Source organism: Lagopus leucura, unplaced genomic scaffold, assembly GCF_019238085.1.
Source record: "Lagopus leucura isolate 7727_CA_CO unplaced genomic scaffold, USGS_WTPT01 Super-Scaffold_100060, whole genome shotgun sequence".
NCBI lineage: Eukaryota > Metazoa > Chordata > Aves > Galliformes > Phasianidae > Lagopus > Lagopus leucura.
In genome coordinates, this window is record NW_024962306.1 from 1,219,976 (window position 1) to 1,237,222 (window position 17,247).

General features: G+C 46.0%; 1 protein-coding gene across 1 annotated transcript in view; it reads right to left on the reverse strand.

Annotated features, from left to right (window-relative positions):
* Positions 1-1,121: 1,121 nt before the first annotated feature.
* MMP24 (matrix metallopeptidase 24) overlaps positions 1,122-17,247 on the reverse strand; it is a 43,231-nt gene continuing 27,105 nt past the window's right edge. The window contains exons 6-9 of the mRNA XM_042886684.1: positions 8,426-8,640; positions 6,827-6,965; positions 4,765-5,031; positions 1,122-3,652 (exon numbers count right to left, since the gene is read on the reverse strand). Of these exons, the coding sequence (XP_042742618.1) occupies positions 3,315-3,652; positions 4,765-5,031; positions 6,827-6,965; positions 8,426-8,640 (959 nt within the window). The 3' untranslated portion in view covers positions 1,122-3,314. The remainder of the gene's footprint in view (positions 3,653-4,764; positions 5,032-6,826; positions 6,966-8,425; positions 8,641-17,247) is intronic.

Consider the following 17,247-nt stretch of genomic DNA (forward strand, 5'->3'; position numbering starts at 1 on the left):
TATCCTGTGGGATAATCACAAATATAATAATGTTTGTGCCAGATGGGGGAAAATGTCAGAGTAAATGATTGGATCTTTCACTGGGATGTCAGAGGGAGCTCAGCTGTGCCCTGTTGGGGCAGGGCAGTGGATCAGTGCAGTGCAGTTTGCTCAGACTGCCTCACTCTCACTTGTAAGGCTGAGAACTGACTGATGTGTTGATGGCAGGGTGAGACAGGAGATCCCTCTGAGGTTTAATGCCTGATTATGAAGGACCACTTCTGTTCTGACTAGTGGTTGGTACATCCCAGCATACTTAAACTTACCTGGAAAAATGGACCTGCTGTACTGGTGATCAGATTATTCACGCTTGTCAAGAATGAATGAATCAGTACAGAACGCTGAGTGCAAAATAGAGCACGTAATGGGCTGCTCTTTGTTGGAGCTGCAACTGCTGTGCTTAGGGTGGGTGTGCCAGGACTCCCCTCTTGCTGCCCAGATGGCTCGTGCTGCAGAGCAGGGTGTGCTGTGCCAAGAACACGCTTGGAAGAGCCCCGTGCTTGTGGGGTAGAGTTGGGTAAGCGCTGATGTTCCTCCTCCCCTGTGGTGGCAATATGTCCTGGTGCTGTGCTGCTGGACAAGAGCTGCAGTGTGGCCACCTGTCTGTGGAGATGCTTTACCTGTGCTGGTGGGAGACGGGCTGGGTTGAACTCAGATGCTGTGCTTGTGTAGTGTCACACAAGATCCCAGCGAAGAGCTTGGATGTGGGAGCCTAAGGAGCTGTGTCCTACATGGATATCTGCTCCTGGATCCAGGCCCTCAGAAATCACAGACCAGGATGCAGCCTGCACCTGCAAAGTGAGCGCGCACTAGGAGTCAAATTAAGAGATAGTTACAAAAGGTACCAAGTTCCTTAAAGCTGCAGGTCTTGAGTTCTGGCACTGTGGGGCACAAGGCTTACCTCACTGCTGCAAGGCAGAGAGCTGGGTGAGCAAACAGCTGAGCTTCCTACAGCCCCTCATATCGTGCTCACTGCACAGCTTGGCACTCAGCGTGAAGTCCTGAAGGAAAGCAAAGCCAACCTTTGGCTACGAGGAGAAAAAAAACCCAAATGAACAAAAACAGACATTTCTCCCGGTTGTAAATTATTATTTTTTTTAATGATGGCTGTTGGAAGTTGCTCAAAGGTTCGGGCTGTCACAGCCCCAGAGATGGCAGCGTACAGATGAGTTCCATGTGCCATGTGGCTGTGGCATTCATAGTGTGCATTCTACCACATAAATAGTACACATAGCAACTTACGGAGTAGCGTGTATGGGGGGGTGTCTAATTAGTAGCTCTGATTTCATTTGGTCCTTTGCACTCCTTCACCCATCATAAGACATTACCACATTTTTTCACTAAGATTCAGTTTTGCATCTACTAGCTTCTCACTTATTTCATAATATCTTTGTAATACATTTTATGCTTAAACAATAAAAAAATGTGGCTATGGAAATTAATCATGAAAGACAAAATACAGTTGGAGACCACGTGTTGTGCAGTCCTAGTGGGCTTCACTATGAAATACCTATTGGTCTATCTGGCTTCGCCATAGCAATGTTTGAGCACTAGTTAGAAATTCAGAATGCAAACAATCTTTCTGCTTTTTCATTCCTCATCGTTGTAATTACAAATACTTACAGCACGTTTGTCAAGAAAATAAAAATCCTTGGATATTTTTTTTTTTCATAGCTGATATTATGGGGTTGTACTTTTCTAAACTAGCTGGACATTCTGTGCATTGCACTTCCATTGCACTGAATAACATTCAGTTATATAGGCAGAGGGCTTGCACTAATCACCTGTTCCCTACAGTGGGCGTGCAAAGCAGTTCATATGCTTATGTGAATGGCACTTTCATAGAGGGCTGGATTTAACCATCAGATTGCACTGCAAGAGACTTCTCTTATTTGACATGGTGGGACTGTCAGAATCAACAACAAAATGAGCTGTACACACGTTAGGGTTAGGACCCAACACCCCAAACCATTCACAGTCATCACAGGGATAAGCAGAAGCTACCGCTGTAAGAAGAGGGCTGTGAAAAGTTACTGACTGGAGGCCCAGGAATTTGTGTAGCCTCTGCCTGAGGTTTGTGGCTCTGTCAACTGCGACTAGCGATGAACTCGTTCTACTGTGTGACATGCTTCCTTTGGTCCTTGCCAAATATTTGCACGTGAAGAAGTGAGCAAAAACAAAATTTCAAAGGCATACAATGTTTGTAACATCTACAGGGATTGGATTTTGTCTTATAAACAGGCCTAATTCTTACTGTACCTCGACTATTGCAGCAAAACATACTGACGATCTCACTCCAAACACATTTCCATTCTCCTGAAACCCAACGTACAAATTCCACAATCTAGTTACACATGCCACATAACAACAATTCATCTTTTCCCAGCATCTTAACGGGGGCAGAGTGCAGTCTACATTTATACATTTTCCATTACATTGGTAACCACTGCTTTCTGGCTCGTGGGAGCTTAAGATCCCATGACATCATTCTTTCACCAATGGCTCCCAAAACAAAAACGTGTATTCCCATAATTGGTGCTGTTATATGCAATTAGCTTGTCTTCAGACTGTCCCAAGTAGGACTCGATGTTGCCAAGTAACGTTATGGTGTCTGGTTTGGTGCTTGGTGAGCTTCTGCTCAGCACTCGTTGACCTCCTGGAGGGCTGAATGGTTCCTCGTGCACGGTGCTGAGTGGCAGCGTTGATTAGTTATGAATGTACAAAACATCTGACCAGCAGGTATTGGAAAATTGTTTCCAGGTTATTCCCTGGTTTTTGTAATAAACTAAGAAGATCTCTTAGAATGGCTCAGCATCAGAATGTCTTCTGCTTACGATACTGAATTGTTCCTGTTCATAGGTTTCATGATCTTAATTCATTTATGAGAGCTATTAAAAAAATGGTTCTGTTCAGAGGTGGTTTAGCTACACTGGAGAATGCTGGGTTTAACAGGGAGCACTGGTGCAGGGAACTGACAGAAGTTTCCCAGAACAGCTGAGAAGGTTGAAGAAAACCTGTCTTGAAGTCTCTGATGTTTGCAGAGTGGGCCTGTGGAGAATGGCACACCAAGACTTACACGACTGAGGCATTTTGAAGGAACGAGGCTCCACACCGCCTGTATTTTTTTCCAGTTTTCCTGCTGCTTTCAGTCCCAGGATGTCCAAAACTTTGTAAGTCACTGAAGTAGTTTTGTTTGGTAGGCTCTGAATGCATTTTTTTTTCATTTTTTTTTTTTTTGTCCATATCCTCATCGGGTCGATGTGCAGCTGGCTGTGTCATACCCACTCCTGGACAGGTCTTTTGTAGTACACAACATTCTGCTGCACCTCTTTGTTTTTAAACTGGAAGATCGTGTACACCAAGACAAGGATACACAGAGACAAAATGCAAGGAATCACAACTGCAATTGCATTTACAGTGCTAGGCACATCATTTATTGTCACCATAATATCCACATCGTCGTGGGGGAGGCGTCTGTCTTTGCTTCGCTCGACATCCTTCTGGTTGCAGCCCATCCAGTCTTTGAGGATTGACCTGGGGTAGCCTGGCTCCACGTTCAGCCTCTGGTTATCAAACTTCCAGTACTCCTTCCCCTTGTAGAAGTAGGTATAAACTAGGAAACAAAACAGAATAGTTCTCACCAAACCATTTCCAACTGATCAAACTCTGCATGCATGAGGGCGTGCAGAGAGCATGAAAGGCTGCAAGGTGGCAGCTCTCATGCCAACAGCACACACATCCCAAAACAAGGAAAATGTGCAGGCATAGTTGGAGCTTGATTAAAAGCTGAAACCCCAACCGTGGCTTGCAGGTGCCATGCTGTCCACAGAGCACCACTCCCATGGGCCAAGACAAGCTGCTCACTTTCCCCATCTTAAAGTGTTCTGCACTGATTTGTTTTCCTTTTTGTTTGTTTCTTTGTTTGTTTGCTTGGTGTTGTTTTTTGTTGTTTTGTTTGTTTTAAACTAAAACATCTGTAAATATGCACTGGTCATTACCAAGCTATTAACAGTCTTCAGAATGAGGGTGTCTGGCTGTGATAGGGCTTGGATGGATACTTGGGTCTGTGTTCTCATTCTGAAAGACCAAATGCCAAATAAAACCAGTCCTCTAAACAGCAGAATCTGGAAGAGCTGGGTGTTGCTGAGAAACAGTCTCATCCTGCTGCTAGTAACAAGCAGATGGTTTACACTACTTGTTGTCTCAAGTACCCCTCATCTCCCCAAGGAACTCCAAGATTCCTCCCCTAATCACTCTTCTGGGATTAGTGAAAAAGAAAACTTCACACCACAGAGAGAAATGTACTGCAGGAAACCTATGGAAGTCCAAACCCATGCTCAGGGCCTGGCTAACTTCAAAGTACATCATGCAGGCTGGAGACAGCAAGTGAGCTAGCTACAGATAACAGACCAGAGAAAAATGTAGCTCATAATCACGGCCCAAAAAAACTTAGGTGGGGACTGCTGAGGAAGTAAAATCAGGAAAAAAAGTCCCTTTCCCATCCCAAAGAACTGCCTGTGGTTTAGCAGCTAAGAGGCTGCCTGGGTTGGGATAAGGGAACAATCTGACTGTCTGTACTCACAGGTGTATGTGTGACCTCAGGCTGCCTGACACTTGAATCCTACCTCACCAAAAACACCCAAAACACCCCAAATCCAGCAACCCAACTCCCAAGCTAGACAAGCCGTTATCCATGTAATTTGTAAAATGACTGCAGATACATACAGCCCTCTTTGCTGATAAAAGCTCCTTGTGGAGCCTGAGGGATTCCTCTCCACACAGTGATGGGCTTTGGGTATCCTGGGTCCGTCGCTCTCTTGTCCTCGTTGTACCTCCAGTACCTGTCTCCTTTGAAGAAGTAGGTCTTGCCTACAGGCTCCCAGCGCAGAGCCGTGTCGATGCCTTCCCGGGGCAGGCAGTTCCCCAGCTCCACGAGACTGTGTGGGTATCCTGGCTCTGCTGTCACTTCCTTGAAAACCCAGTATTTATCTCCTAGAGTTGAACAGGGATATGGGCAACGAATGAACGTGCAGAATTTGTAGTTAAAGCAATACAAAGGTAAAACAGCCACCACGAAGCACAGCATGGTGGAGATTAACTGTGCTGTATTAACGTGAAAGTTTCTCCTTGCAATTTTAGACCTGAAACCTCTCAATTTCATTTGGTGCTCCTTAGCTCCAAACTTGGTTTGGAAAGTTAGACAACTCTTTCCCATTCATCTTCTCTAGGCCAGTCTTCATTTAAAAGATTTCTCTCACATCCTGCCTTTGTCAGCCCTCCTTCAGGCTGAGGAGCTGCAGGATATTTAATTGTTCTCTGTAGGAAGGCCAGTCCATTTCCATTGCCTTTCTCAGAGCCTTCTCTAGTTTTAAAATGTCTTATTGAGCTGAAGGACTGAAGCTGCGTGCAATAATTCAGAACATGTTTTTGTACAGGAGCATGGCAATGCTTTTCTGACTTACAACCTGCTGACAGATCACCTTCAGAAACTATCACAGTGAAAGGAGCTGCTGTGGGCTCCACATAAGGATAGGCATTTTGTTTTTTTAGGGAAAACACCCCTAACACATTTTCCCAGCACTTCAGAAAAGATGTGAGCACATGAAACAGCAGAAGCTCACGTTGCACTGGCGGCAGCAAACAGCAGTGTGTCTCCCTTAGACCAAAGCAAGGACAGGGACCATAACTGCTCACCTAAACGCCACCACACGCTCTGTAAGTCAACACCCATATTGATGCCTCACCTGCAACATTCTGTTACAGACGGTCAGTGGGCACTGGCTGGAATTCAAGGTATCCAGCAAGGATGTTGGCTACATTCTTCCCCAAATCTCCCCAAGCTTCTCTGACCAGGGCACCAAACCTTCATCCCTGTCACAAAATGTGGTTTCTGGTTGCCCTGGATCTGGAAAGGCTCTAACACTGTGCCATAACATATCCAAGGAGACAGCCAGGAGCCTCAGCTCCTGCTCTTCAGGGAGCATCTCTCTTGTCATCAGATGGAAGCCAACATCCACTGAACCACATTAGTTCTGCAGAGTTTCCTGGCAAGGCCAACCCACACTAAGGAATATTTTAAGGACTGGCTATCACACCGGGAGGCAGAAAGCAAAGGAGGACATTTATATATGGCTCAGCTGTTAGTACAACCAAAACCCATTAGCAAAAATAAAGAATGTGTAAGAAAAGGCCAGGTCTGTGCTAACAGCCTCTCTTTTCAGTGTATTCTTATACCACCTACCTTCTTACCAGACTATAAGATTATGAGGGATGTTGCCACAGCAACCATCTTTGCTAGTGTTGCAAGGAGGAGAAAAGGAGCCCTGCATGACTTAGCTGGCATGGCAAATTGTCACCCAGGCACTTCTGCAAGCATACACAAATTTTTTTTAAGGCTGCAAGAGGTCTCATGGCTGACCTTTGCAACCCAAGCTGCAGCTGACTCACGTAATTCCTTTTATAGCAGGAGAGCATCTGAACACAACAGCACAAGAGCTAGCAGTAAAACCTCAAGAGGCTGTGCAGCACCAGTGCCCTGCGCTGCTCCACAGCACTCCACACCTGACATACAAGCAAGGAGAGAGGCTGCTTCTCCTGTGTAGCAACACATCTTTTCTGTCTTTTGATGAGGAATTCAAAGCTGGTGACTTGGTTAATGGCTTGGGAAACACTGGTTGCTTGAAATGCCCACCTTGGAAGGATCCAGTGAACCTGTCCTCACCACTTTAATGCTGTGCAAGTGTGAGGCAAGGCAGGTGTGGTAGGCTCGTACTGCAATATACTGTACCTTTGAAGAAAACAAATTTTCCATCAGATCTCTCATAGGCTGCATCAATCTTTGCAGGGAGCCCTTTCCAGAACTGCTCAATTTGCATGGGATATCCCTCCTGCACCCGGTTGTTGCGCAGACGCCAGAACCAGCGATCCTGAGAAAACCAGAAAGCTCTTCAGACTGACTGTTTTTAGCCTGCAGTCACATCAGGCTGCACATCCAGCAGCTAACATTACTAATTCTTGCCTAAACCTGTAATCATTGAAGAAAGAAGTCCTGGTTTGTTGGTTGTGCTGCCCAACACCTTTTCCAGTGCAGGAAGCATTTAGTGGGGCAGACAGCAGCCAAAGGGGCAAGAAGTTCACAAGTGGAGATCCTCAGGGGTCAGTACTGGGGTCTGCCCTGTTCAATAACTTTAATGAATGATCTGCATGAGATCACTGAGTGCAACCTCAGTAAGACTGCAGATGACACCAAGTTGGCAGGACGTGTTGACCTGCCTGGAGGTAGGAAGGCCCTACAGAGAGCCTTCTCCAAAATAGTGGCCAGGTGCTGGAATGGGCTGCCCAGGGAGATGGCTGAGTCACTGCCCCTGGAGGAGTTGAAGAACTGTTTAGAAGTTGTACTGAGGGACATGGGTTAGTGGAGAAACGTTGGTTTTAGGATGATCTTGGATGTCTTTTCCAGCTTCAGCGATTCTATCAATCTATGATTCCAAGTTGATTACTGGGACTCTGACAAAGGGTGGAAAGAATGAGAGGAACGAGGAGCAGGGAGAGGGAAGTCTACAGCTCTAAGTATTACAAGCTCATTTGTGAGTGACCTCTGTGTGTCTCTTGCTGAGACGTCACACTTGTACAGCTGGTGTTCAACTCCTTGACCTGGGGACAGCCATTCAGCACTTGCATGAGTGATGCTGTGAGCTTCCCACAATCACGAGTTATTACATACCCCTTTTGATATGAGATCATCAGTTAAAGCTGTAGCGAACGCTCAAGAAAGAGCAAGAGGATAACCTGGTTCAAGTGTTTTCTGTGGCTGATGTGTTTGTCCACTTGATGACCTTGCACATCTATCCCTCTCCACATTCACAGCCAGGGGGCAGAGTGAAAGCTGTGAGTGGGACCATGTTTTTGAGATTAGAAGTGTTCTAACATAGGTTACTGACCAAAACCTATCCTTCCCTGGCTGCAACTTGTGACTAAGGTTGATACAAACTCCCCAAGAGCTTCAAGTACAATGAAACCCAGGGTTTGGTGTGTGCCATCTCGGAGGCCATGAGGCTCAGTGCCTGCTCTATTACTAACATCTTGCTTTACAGGTGGCTCCCTTCTCAGCTTGGTGATGTCTAAATTCTCTGCCAATGCTTCCAGTTAACTTTTTGATGAACAGGCTGCCTTGGAATTCTGTTTAGCTTGAAAATCCCAACAGACACAGTTTCTAAATACTACAAAACCAATCTGCTTACACTTCCCTCTAATGTTACTCATTTCTCAGCCTCAGAGCTTCATTCAGGAACATGACAAACGTGACCCTAACTGCCTTATACATCTACTTGTCTTTTCCAGGAACAAAGCTAAAGAAAACTTCATGAATAAGCATAATTTTTAGTACCTTGAAAACAAACATTTCTCCTCTAAAGAGAGCCACGGTGTTAAAATTGCCATCGCAGATGTTTGGTTTTGTGCCAGGAGGAGACGGCCTGTCACCTAGAGGAGGACTGGGAGGTCTAGGCTGTCTCTCATGTTTTCTTTCCGAAGTGGAATGAATTCTGCGAACAGGAAGAGTCGGTAAAGGCCTGGTTGGCTCCAGAGGCTCAATAGGAGGACCTAGAAATGAAAAGAAAAGTGTTCAGCAAAGTCACAATTTTGGATTTCCAATGCTTCCCTCAGGTTTTAAACAGATTGGATGAATAGCGTTGCGAGGAATTTCTATGTTCTTTATGAACTACCTACAACTAAGAGCTCGCTCCCTAAAAACAAGAAGCACAACAAGATGCATCCACACATGAAGGATGTCCCAAAACAGGCGAGGGATAAGAACTGCAGAAGAGCCAGTATGTTTTCATAGGTCCTTCCAAGGAGGCTGCAGATAAAACAAGAAGGATGCACACTAATCACACTCCCAGCTGAAATGAAAGACAATTGCCACTGAATACAAACGTTTATTAGCCTACTGGAAAAACAACAACCAAAACAACAACATGGTCAGAGTGCAAAAAAACTGCTGCAATGTAAGGGAAACTGCAGTATTAGCACACTGGACAACGCTGATCCTCACAAAAGGAATTACCCTGTTGTTCGTGACTGTCTCGTTCAGAGAAGGAATCTACTAGTAAGGATTATGATAGCCACAGGGGCTGCACACCCATGGGATCAGAAGAGAAGATCTGCAAACAAACATTCTGAACTACAGCACTTAAAATGATGGCTGAGTGCCCAACCCCCCGTGTCAACTTAGCCCCTAAATGTTCCCTTTTCAAAAGGTTCCTATAAAGAACAAATACTTAACATGCCTCAGAAGGGTGACTGAGCCACTGAAAGTCATCGCAGACAGTGACAAAAACATCATCAAAAAAGTCATCACATTTAATTTTTATGAGGTTCTACCGAGAACTGTGTCTACAAGGTTCATGGTCGATAAGTTCAGAGTGCACCACTCTGATAGCTCAGACTAACTTCTGCATAACCAGGCCAGAAACCTTCAGATGCAAACCCTCTGACAAATCTAGAGTTTCTGTTACAGATGCAGCGCATTTTCCAGAAAGAGACATCCAGTTTGGGCCTGAAGCCTTCAGCAGGAACTCCTCTGTAACGCACAGCAATCTGCTCCAGTAATTAAGCCCTGGTGCTCTGAAGGCTGTGCCTTACCCAGTGTCTGAGTTTGTGCAGGTTCAGATTCAGCATTTTTTCCATTTCCTATTTCTAGTGGCTCATCATTTAAATATTAATAGATCTTGATACGGAAGAACCTCAAATTCCCCTTAACAAACTAAACAGACTAATTACTTCTGTTGCTGCAATGTCTTTTGGTTTTGACATCTTGAGACTTACAGCTGCTTTATAAAGAGTTTCATAAGGATCTCTATACTTCCACAAAGTGACATGTCCTTATCTTATGACATCTATTTTTATTAGCAACTATCTTGATTTTCATCCCACAACTTTGATGAATGAGTCTGTAACAATCAGAAAAATCAACACAACGGAACAGTGATAAAGAGGTGCAATAACAAAGGGACTAACACAACAGAAAGGTGCTATAAGGGAAGGAAAAAGAACTGCTCACCTGTCTCAGAACTTCTAGGCTAAAACAGGTAAAACCCCCACAAAGGAGGGATCTCCCAGAAGAGATCCTTCCCCCATGGCAGTCAGCCCTCAAATGAGATCTGAGAGGTGCAGCCAGGCTCAAACCCTTCTGGTTCCAAAGCTGAATTGCCTTCACCTGTGCTCCCAGGGCTGACCAGGTCCTTTCCCCAGGTGATCAATCAGTGGTTCAGCCTGGAACTCAACAGTTCCCATATAAATATTTGAGGTGAGGATTCTCTGTTGACAGTTACCCTTGGAAAGGTGCCAGCTAATTTGTCTACATTAATTGAAGGAAAAATGACAGTTACCACGTATTTCTCATCTACCTCTGCCCTTAGCTGGTAGGTGCCCAGTACCTTAGCAGGCCATAAAGTTTTTTTATTCAATTTCCCACACTGTGACACTGCTATTGCTAATTTCCCCACTGCTGTTGTGAATTTCCCCAAATATTACACAGCGAGGATTTCCAGGAGCTGCCCATCATAGAAGCCAGCAGGGTTAGAGCCCCTGGTTAGCTGATCAGTATGGGAGCATCTACACTCGTGCTTTGGTTGAGGTAGGAGTGTGCCTTTGAAGAGAATCTCTCAACCAATTGCAATTTCTGTGCTGAGGTTCTCATCAAAACGCAAGAAATACCTTCCTTTTCTGTGAAACTAAACTTGAAAATGCATTTCTGGAGCACATCTAGTACACAGCAGCTGCAAATAGGCACCACAGGGAAAGGCTAAAACTAATCCATAGTGCTGCCTTCTACCAAATACATACAGAGTAAGAGACAAGTTCTCAGAACTCTATTTACCTAATGCCATCCCCAAATACCCCTGCATCTACAGACATGCTACTACTAATCTTGCTCTCTGCCCCAGATGTAAACAGCCATAGGCAACACACTGCCATACATAGCACGTGCAACAGCATCTCCTCCAACAAGCCACCCTCCAGCTGGCACTTCTGATTCAGGCTGAGACCTGGTGGAGGCAGGATTGAGTTGGTACAGCAGGACAAGCTGCAGAGGAAGGACTGGAACGTGGAATGAGGCCCCATGCTGATCTTATTCACTGAAAGCCAGGGCTCTGGTTTGTTCAGCTGTGTGATGGGAGCGTGGTCTTCAGCTCCTGCTTTGGCAAATTAAAAGGGGCAGAAAATTGGACGCCTGTATGGCTGCCAAATTGGAAGCCTGTGCAGCTGCCAGAAGTGTTATAAAATTTCTACTGCATGTTCTATATGATGAGATTCCTATGCCAGCACACCACTGCAAAGCTCACCTTTCTAAATGAGATTGCAGCATGTTGCTGCAACAGAACAACAGAGGCACAGTTCTTTGTTCTCCAATTTGCAAGAGGCTAACAGTGCCATGCACTGACCTAAACAAAGGTGCATTTCTTGTTGCCACGTATAGATCAGAAAAAAACTTATTTGGTGTGAATTTGACACGGTGGAACGTTTTCATGAGACAGCTATTGGGCAGCCTGTGGAAGCCCACCAGCAGTTTCAGCACAAAGTCTACACCTGGGATAGATCCTTGTGCTGTGCGAAGCAGCTAGAAGCAAATTCCCAACATGGGAGCAGGGAGAGCTGCCCGGAGCACTGCTGCCTTTAAAAAGGGTGAGATGAGCAGCAATTTGCAATGCAGAGAGGAACACCTGCTGTCAGAGGGAGTTGTCTGGGAGGGAACCAAGAAGTCACTGTGTTATGTGCGTGTGTGGTGTAACTCAAAGTGCCTGCTGGAAGGACTCACATAGAAAGGGAGCGACAACCAAGTCCAGGCCATTCTGCTTCTTATACACAGCAAACAGACAAGGACTGAAATTGCATCACTGGAGGTAATAAGATTCATTAATTAAAGGCGTGGTTTCTTAAAGGTGAGTAAATCTGGTTAAGAGGGAGAAAATAACAAAAAACAAAGCAGGCTCATTTCAGATGAGTATGTTCACCTTGTTAGAACAGCTCAACTATTATGGAAGGATGGGTAAGAAAACAGGTTAACACAACCAGAGTCTGGGAAACTGCAGAATGAAGCAATCTGGGAGTGGGTTCTCTTGGTTCAGCGATGGCCAAGGGAGAGGCAGAGAGGAACAAGACAGGGCAGTAGAGAAGTACTGGGGTAAATTGCCCAAAGATGCTGTGGACACTCCAGCCTTGGAGACTTTCCAGGCTCAGCAAAAAAAGCCATGACAGATGGCAAGCAATGCTGGCAACAGTGCTACTGTGGGTGACAGTTTCCACTAGAGACTCCAGAGATCCCTTCCAACCCAAATGCTTCTACCATCAAAAAACTGACAGCGTGAGTGACAGGGGGAACAGAACAGCTTTATTTCCAGAGCAGGGACAGAAACATGCACAGTGTGTGGGGACAAGGGGCTGCTCAGGGGAAAGGAGCTGCGTGCTCCTTGTGAGCAGGGGATACCCACTGCTGGACACCCGCCTGCTGTGTTTGTGATTGCGGCCAGTACCATCTTGTTTCACACAGTCATAGCACCAGGAAGGAATAAGCAGCCATCTCGTATCATCTGCTATGTAGCATGTATCAGTATATCATTCCTGTTGCAACTAAGCTAGTTTTTGGATATATTTAATATTAATAAGATGAAAAGCCAGAAGTGAAAGACTCATTGCAATCCTTACTAAAACTGTTCCAGTCAAAAGACACTGCAGGAATTAAAAGTACTGCCCTTCATTTACACTCTGGGTTCACGGAACTGGAAATGGTTAATCTTTCCCAGTGAAATCTAAAGGCCATTCTTGTAGTTTGGTTTTCTGAGCAGGTGCCTGGCCTTGATCCACAACCAAATCCAGAGATGTGAGCACAGACTGTTCTCACTTCAAGGCTTCCAAGCAACTTCAAGGCACCAAGCCCAGGGGTGCCACCTTCAGGCTTTGGTGCTCTTCTCCCCAACAAGAGATTGGATGAATGAGATGCCCCACACAGATGCTTCAAAGGCAGCAATCTGGAGCACAAAAATATGGCTGAGGGAGAGCATGGCTTGAAGGCCATCACGTGGGGTTGAGAATCTCCACAGGGAGCTTTGTCTGTTACACTGCGGGCTCAAATTCACAAGGGAGGACCACTCATTACAGCCAGCCCTACCCACAGTGCAGGACAGCAGTCGCAGTTTCTCTAAGGCTTATGCACCCAGAGTCACAGACTTAGTAGAGATGAGGAAAGTTAAAATAGCACCTACAAGCCTTAAAGGCTTTAATTAATTCTAGGATGCCACTGAAACAGAATGCAGAAGGCTTGTGAGGGAGACACAGTTGTTGCAGACTGAGGTCTGGAAGTTGAAAGTCAGCAACGATGTCACTGGACCAACAAGCTGAGCTGGGTCACCAAATGCTTTGATTCCTTGCAATGGCCAAACTAGCTGTGGGCATTGCTCTGAAGGAGACAGCCAGGCTTCCCACACATTTTGCAGGTGGTACTGCAAATCGCTGGGATGCAGACTCCACCATTTCACTTACAATGCTGCTCTTACTGTCTTTCCTTGCCAACAATGGCTTCTTCCTTGCTGTTTTTCACTTCTCTTCTTGACCTTACGCATTCTTGGCTCCTGATAAATACTGACTGCAGCCTTGCCTCCTGTTTGTAGTTACACACATTGCATTTTTATTTTTAATTGCTGCCTTCACTTTGTCACTGAGTGTGGTTTTAAGGATAAAAGTGTGGAAGATAATCCTTCGTGCAAGACAATTCTACAGTTGGGCACACACAAAGAGCATAGAAGTCCATATACAACATTGAAACCCATGGCTCCAAGTGCCAGCAGGAACAATTTGCTCTGCAGTTAGGGGGAAGAAAAACAGCAGCAAAGCCTGCTCACTGCTTAATAAAGATGCTCTCTTGTAAACCTGAGCCACTTTAGAGCCCAATCTGGTATAAAACAAGGATGAATAGACCCTACAGAGTTTGCCTAGCATTGCTATTACGTTATTGTCATGACAGTAACCTAACTGATTCAAAACAGATGGCTGAAGGCAGAACTTAACAGCTTTATCAGCAGCAGAGATGACTGTGAATGAGTTACTTAGGAGACACTGGCACCTTGCTATTCATTACAGAACCTGATGATGCCCACCTCGCCATCACTAACCAGGCAGTATCACACATACATCACAGCCTCTATCAACAGATCTCCGAGCAACCTCATTGAGAGAAAATTAAGTGAGAGGCTTTAGCACAGGTCTGCAACGGGTCTGATCCCATCACCTAGCTGTTGTGTGTGACTGCACAAGGGGCAGGGCCCTCCCTGGGGACTGAGCCCAGGGCCACTAACATGCAGGAAGCAGGTAGGAGCCCCCTGCAGCTGCACTCTGTGATCTGGAGGGAGGCACCTGGCTGGAGCTTTACACTGTGTGGAGAAGAAGACTTTCTTCCTCTCTAGCACAATCAAGGCAAAAAAATGTCAGAAAGCTTTGGGGTCACAGCAGATCACCTTCGGAGTGTGACTTCCGCCACTGGCACTTAGCCTCCTCCCTTCATGCTTCCTCTGTCGCAGACCATCTGAATACCAAGGTGACCTGTGAAGATAACACAGAGAGAGGAGGCATTTAGGAGCCACTGTGTCGATAGTTGAGGACAAAATATAAGTGTACTGTCCTCCTGGCTATTGACAGAGTGTTCCCTCAACTGCACTGCACCTCCTGGAGGGATCCTGGAGGATTGGTGCCACCAGGGCCCACTATGTGTGAGCCTGCCAGCACCAAGCACGGCCTTTGTTTCAGGTCAGCTCCACCTGCAAACAAAGGGCTTTCCTGATATTCACCCCAAGAATAAGATTACTACAGGCAGGCTTTGGAATAAAATATAGGGTGCTTGCAGAATAAAACACTGAGCTGAGTGTTTCTGCAGGGCTGTGGCAGCTGTCTGTGTTCATGGGAGGAGCTGCTCAGGCACAAAACGTGTGATCCACAGGAGCCAGGAAATAAGAGAAATTTGATGGGATGGTCTGACCCCAAAGCAGTGGAGAGAGGTCCCTGGTCCTACTAAACCAGCTAGCTGCCACCAAAACACCTCAGGGACAAGGACAGTCCCCCAGTTCAGCTCAGCACTTACTCCATTGTTCCAGCACCCACAGTGTAGCCAGCAGCGGGGCAATGGGGTCCCTGTGAGCATCACAAAGGCAGGAAGGCTTTCAGAGGTGTTCCTTTGAATGACCAACTGCCACCCAGGTAACAGAGCACTCATCTGGAAGACAGAAGTCCAGGGCTGAAGTCATTGCTGTAAGCAAAAGAAGTGCTCTCCTGTGCTCTGTAACAAGGTGATTCACCCTGCAATTGGGTTCTCTGCTTTGGGGGTAAGAAAACAGTGTCAAAAATTGGCAAACCGATCTTAGGCAGAAGGAGGAGGAGAATTTAGGGCTCTGCAGGATGCTCCAACTATGGTGCCCAGTTCAGCTCTGGAAAAAAAAACTTGAAGCAGCCTGACATTTGCTCCACTGCAAAGCTGAGCGTTATTTAAAAAAAAAAAAAAAAAAAAACTTGAAAAGACCTTCAGGGTGAGAGAAACATTTAAAGCCCAGACGTATTCATAAAGCAGAGCTCTTGCTTCAGCTAAGGAGCACTGTCAGTTCCTCCAGAAGGCAGCTGATGGCCATGGGCCAGCTCCCTCCTCTCACAACCAAGGCAGATCCAAAGTTGATGTGGTCACGAGCAAGTCTTTGCCTCATGGCAGAGACCTCTGTGTGCCAGGTGGACCTCAGGCACTGCACAGGGGACAGGCAGGTAACTCCCTGCCAGCATTTTGGAACAGGAATGGAGACCTGGTGTGAAGCAGGTAAGACTCAGTAGGTGCACCAGAGGAAGAATCTGGTATTTCCTTCCGGTGTCAACAGAGTCACTGGAAAGGAGAAATGTGCACATATAGGGATGCAACACAGCAAAGGAGCATGGTCTCTCTGCAGCATGCCACAGATGTGGTACCAGGGCCTATCCCTGCCATGTGCTTCCTCCTGTCCTCCTATGAGCACAGCACTGTGTGGCATAGATCTAAAAGTTCCAGATCTGAGAGCTTCCCTGAACACTCCGTGCTGTTCCAGGGATGTTGGCAGAATGTGTGTGTGGCTGGAGAAGGGCCCATGGGTGGTGTAGGAGGCCCAAAAGTCCCCCCAGAGATGCTCATTTCAGTTACTTTGCTGCTGCTGCTACATAAGTACTGGAGGAGGACTGCTGGAAACGAGGATCCTGCTTGTCTCTGTTCTCTGCACTCAGTGAGCACAAGGAGACAGGATTAATCAGTCCATCCAAATAAGACAAAAGAAAACAAAAACCTAATTCCCCCCAGCAAAAGCAGCCTACTATTTCTACCATTATGAGCCAGTCTTCCAGCACAGATAACACAGAGAGAGTTAATGCTGTCAGCTCATCAGCTGTAAGTCTGAGTTCTTTTGTGACACAGTGAAAAAAAACATTCATCATCTTTGCTTTGAAAGACAATAGTACTGTCAGTTTGCCAAAGAGGTGAAAAGATGATAACAGCTTTCCAAAGGAAGACTGAAATAAGCATTTTAGAAACCTGTTCTGCTGCCTTGAGCACTAATACTTTAGAGATAACTGGCTATCTCAAACTGCAAACTCATTGGTGGCATCTGCATGGCCTTTGATGCCTCTCATGCTGTGCTGCTGGCAGTCCAGGGCTCACAGTCCTTTTGGATTTCTGGAAGTGTTCAAAAGGCATGATCTTGGGCTCACTGCTAGCATGCAGCCTGCTTCCAACTCACCTGGACCTTGCCACCTTCCCTGCTACTGCCCATCCACCTGCTCACCTAGCACAGAAACTCACCTTCTTTGCCCCTTTAAAGCAGAAGCTCTAGATGGGATGAGTAGCCACAGGGAGAATCACTCTGTCCTCAAGATCTGGGATCTCCCAGAATAGGTGCTTCAATTTTGCTTGTGAAGATTACCCTTCCAAGTTCTTTCTTCTGGTACTTGTTCTTCAGGAGACGAACATCCATCACAATGCTGTAGAGGACTGTCATTAAACTACTCCTCTTTTGGCACAGGAGGTATGCTAGAGGCTTGCAAATCCATCAAGCAGAACATACTTCTCTGTCTCACAATCACTAAAATCATTTTCTATAGATCAAGGTCTTGGTTATTACTCTATACCACTCCCACTTTCAGAGGGCATTATCA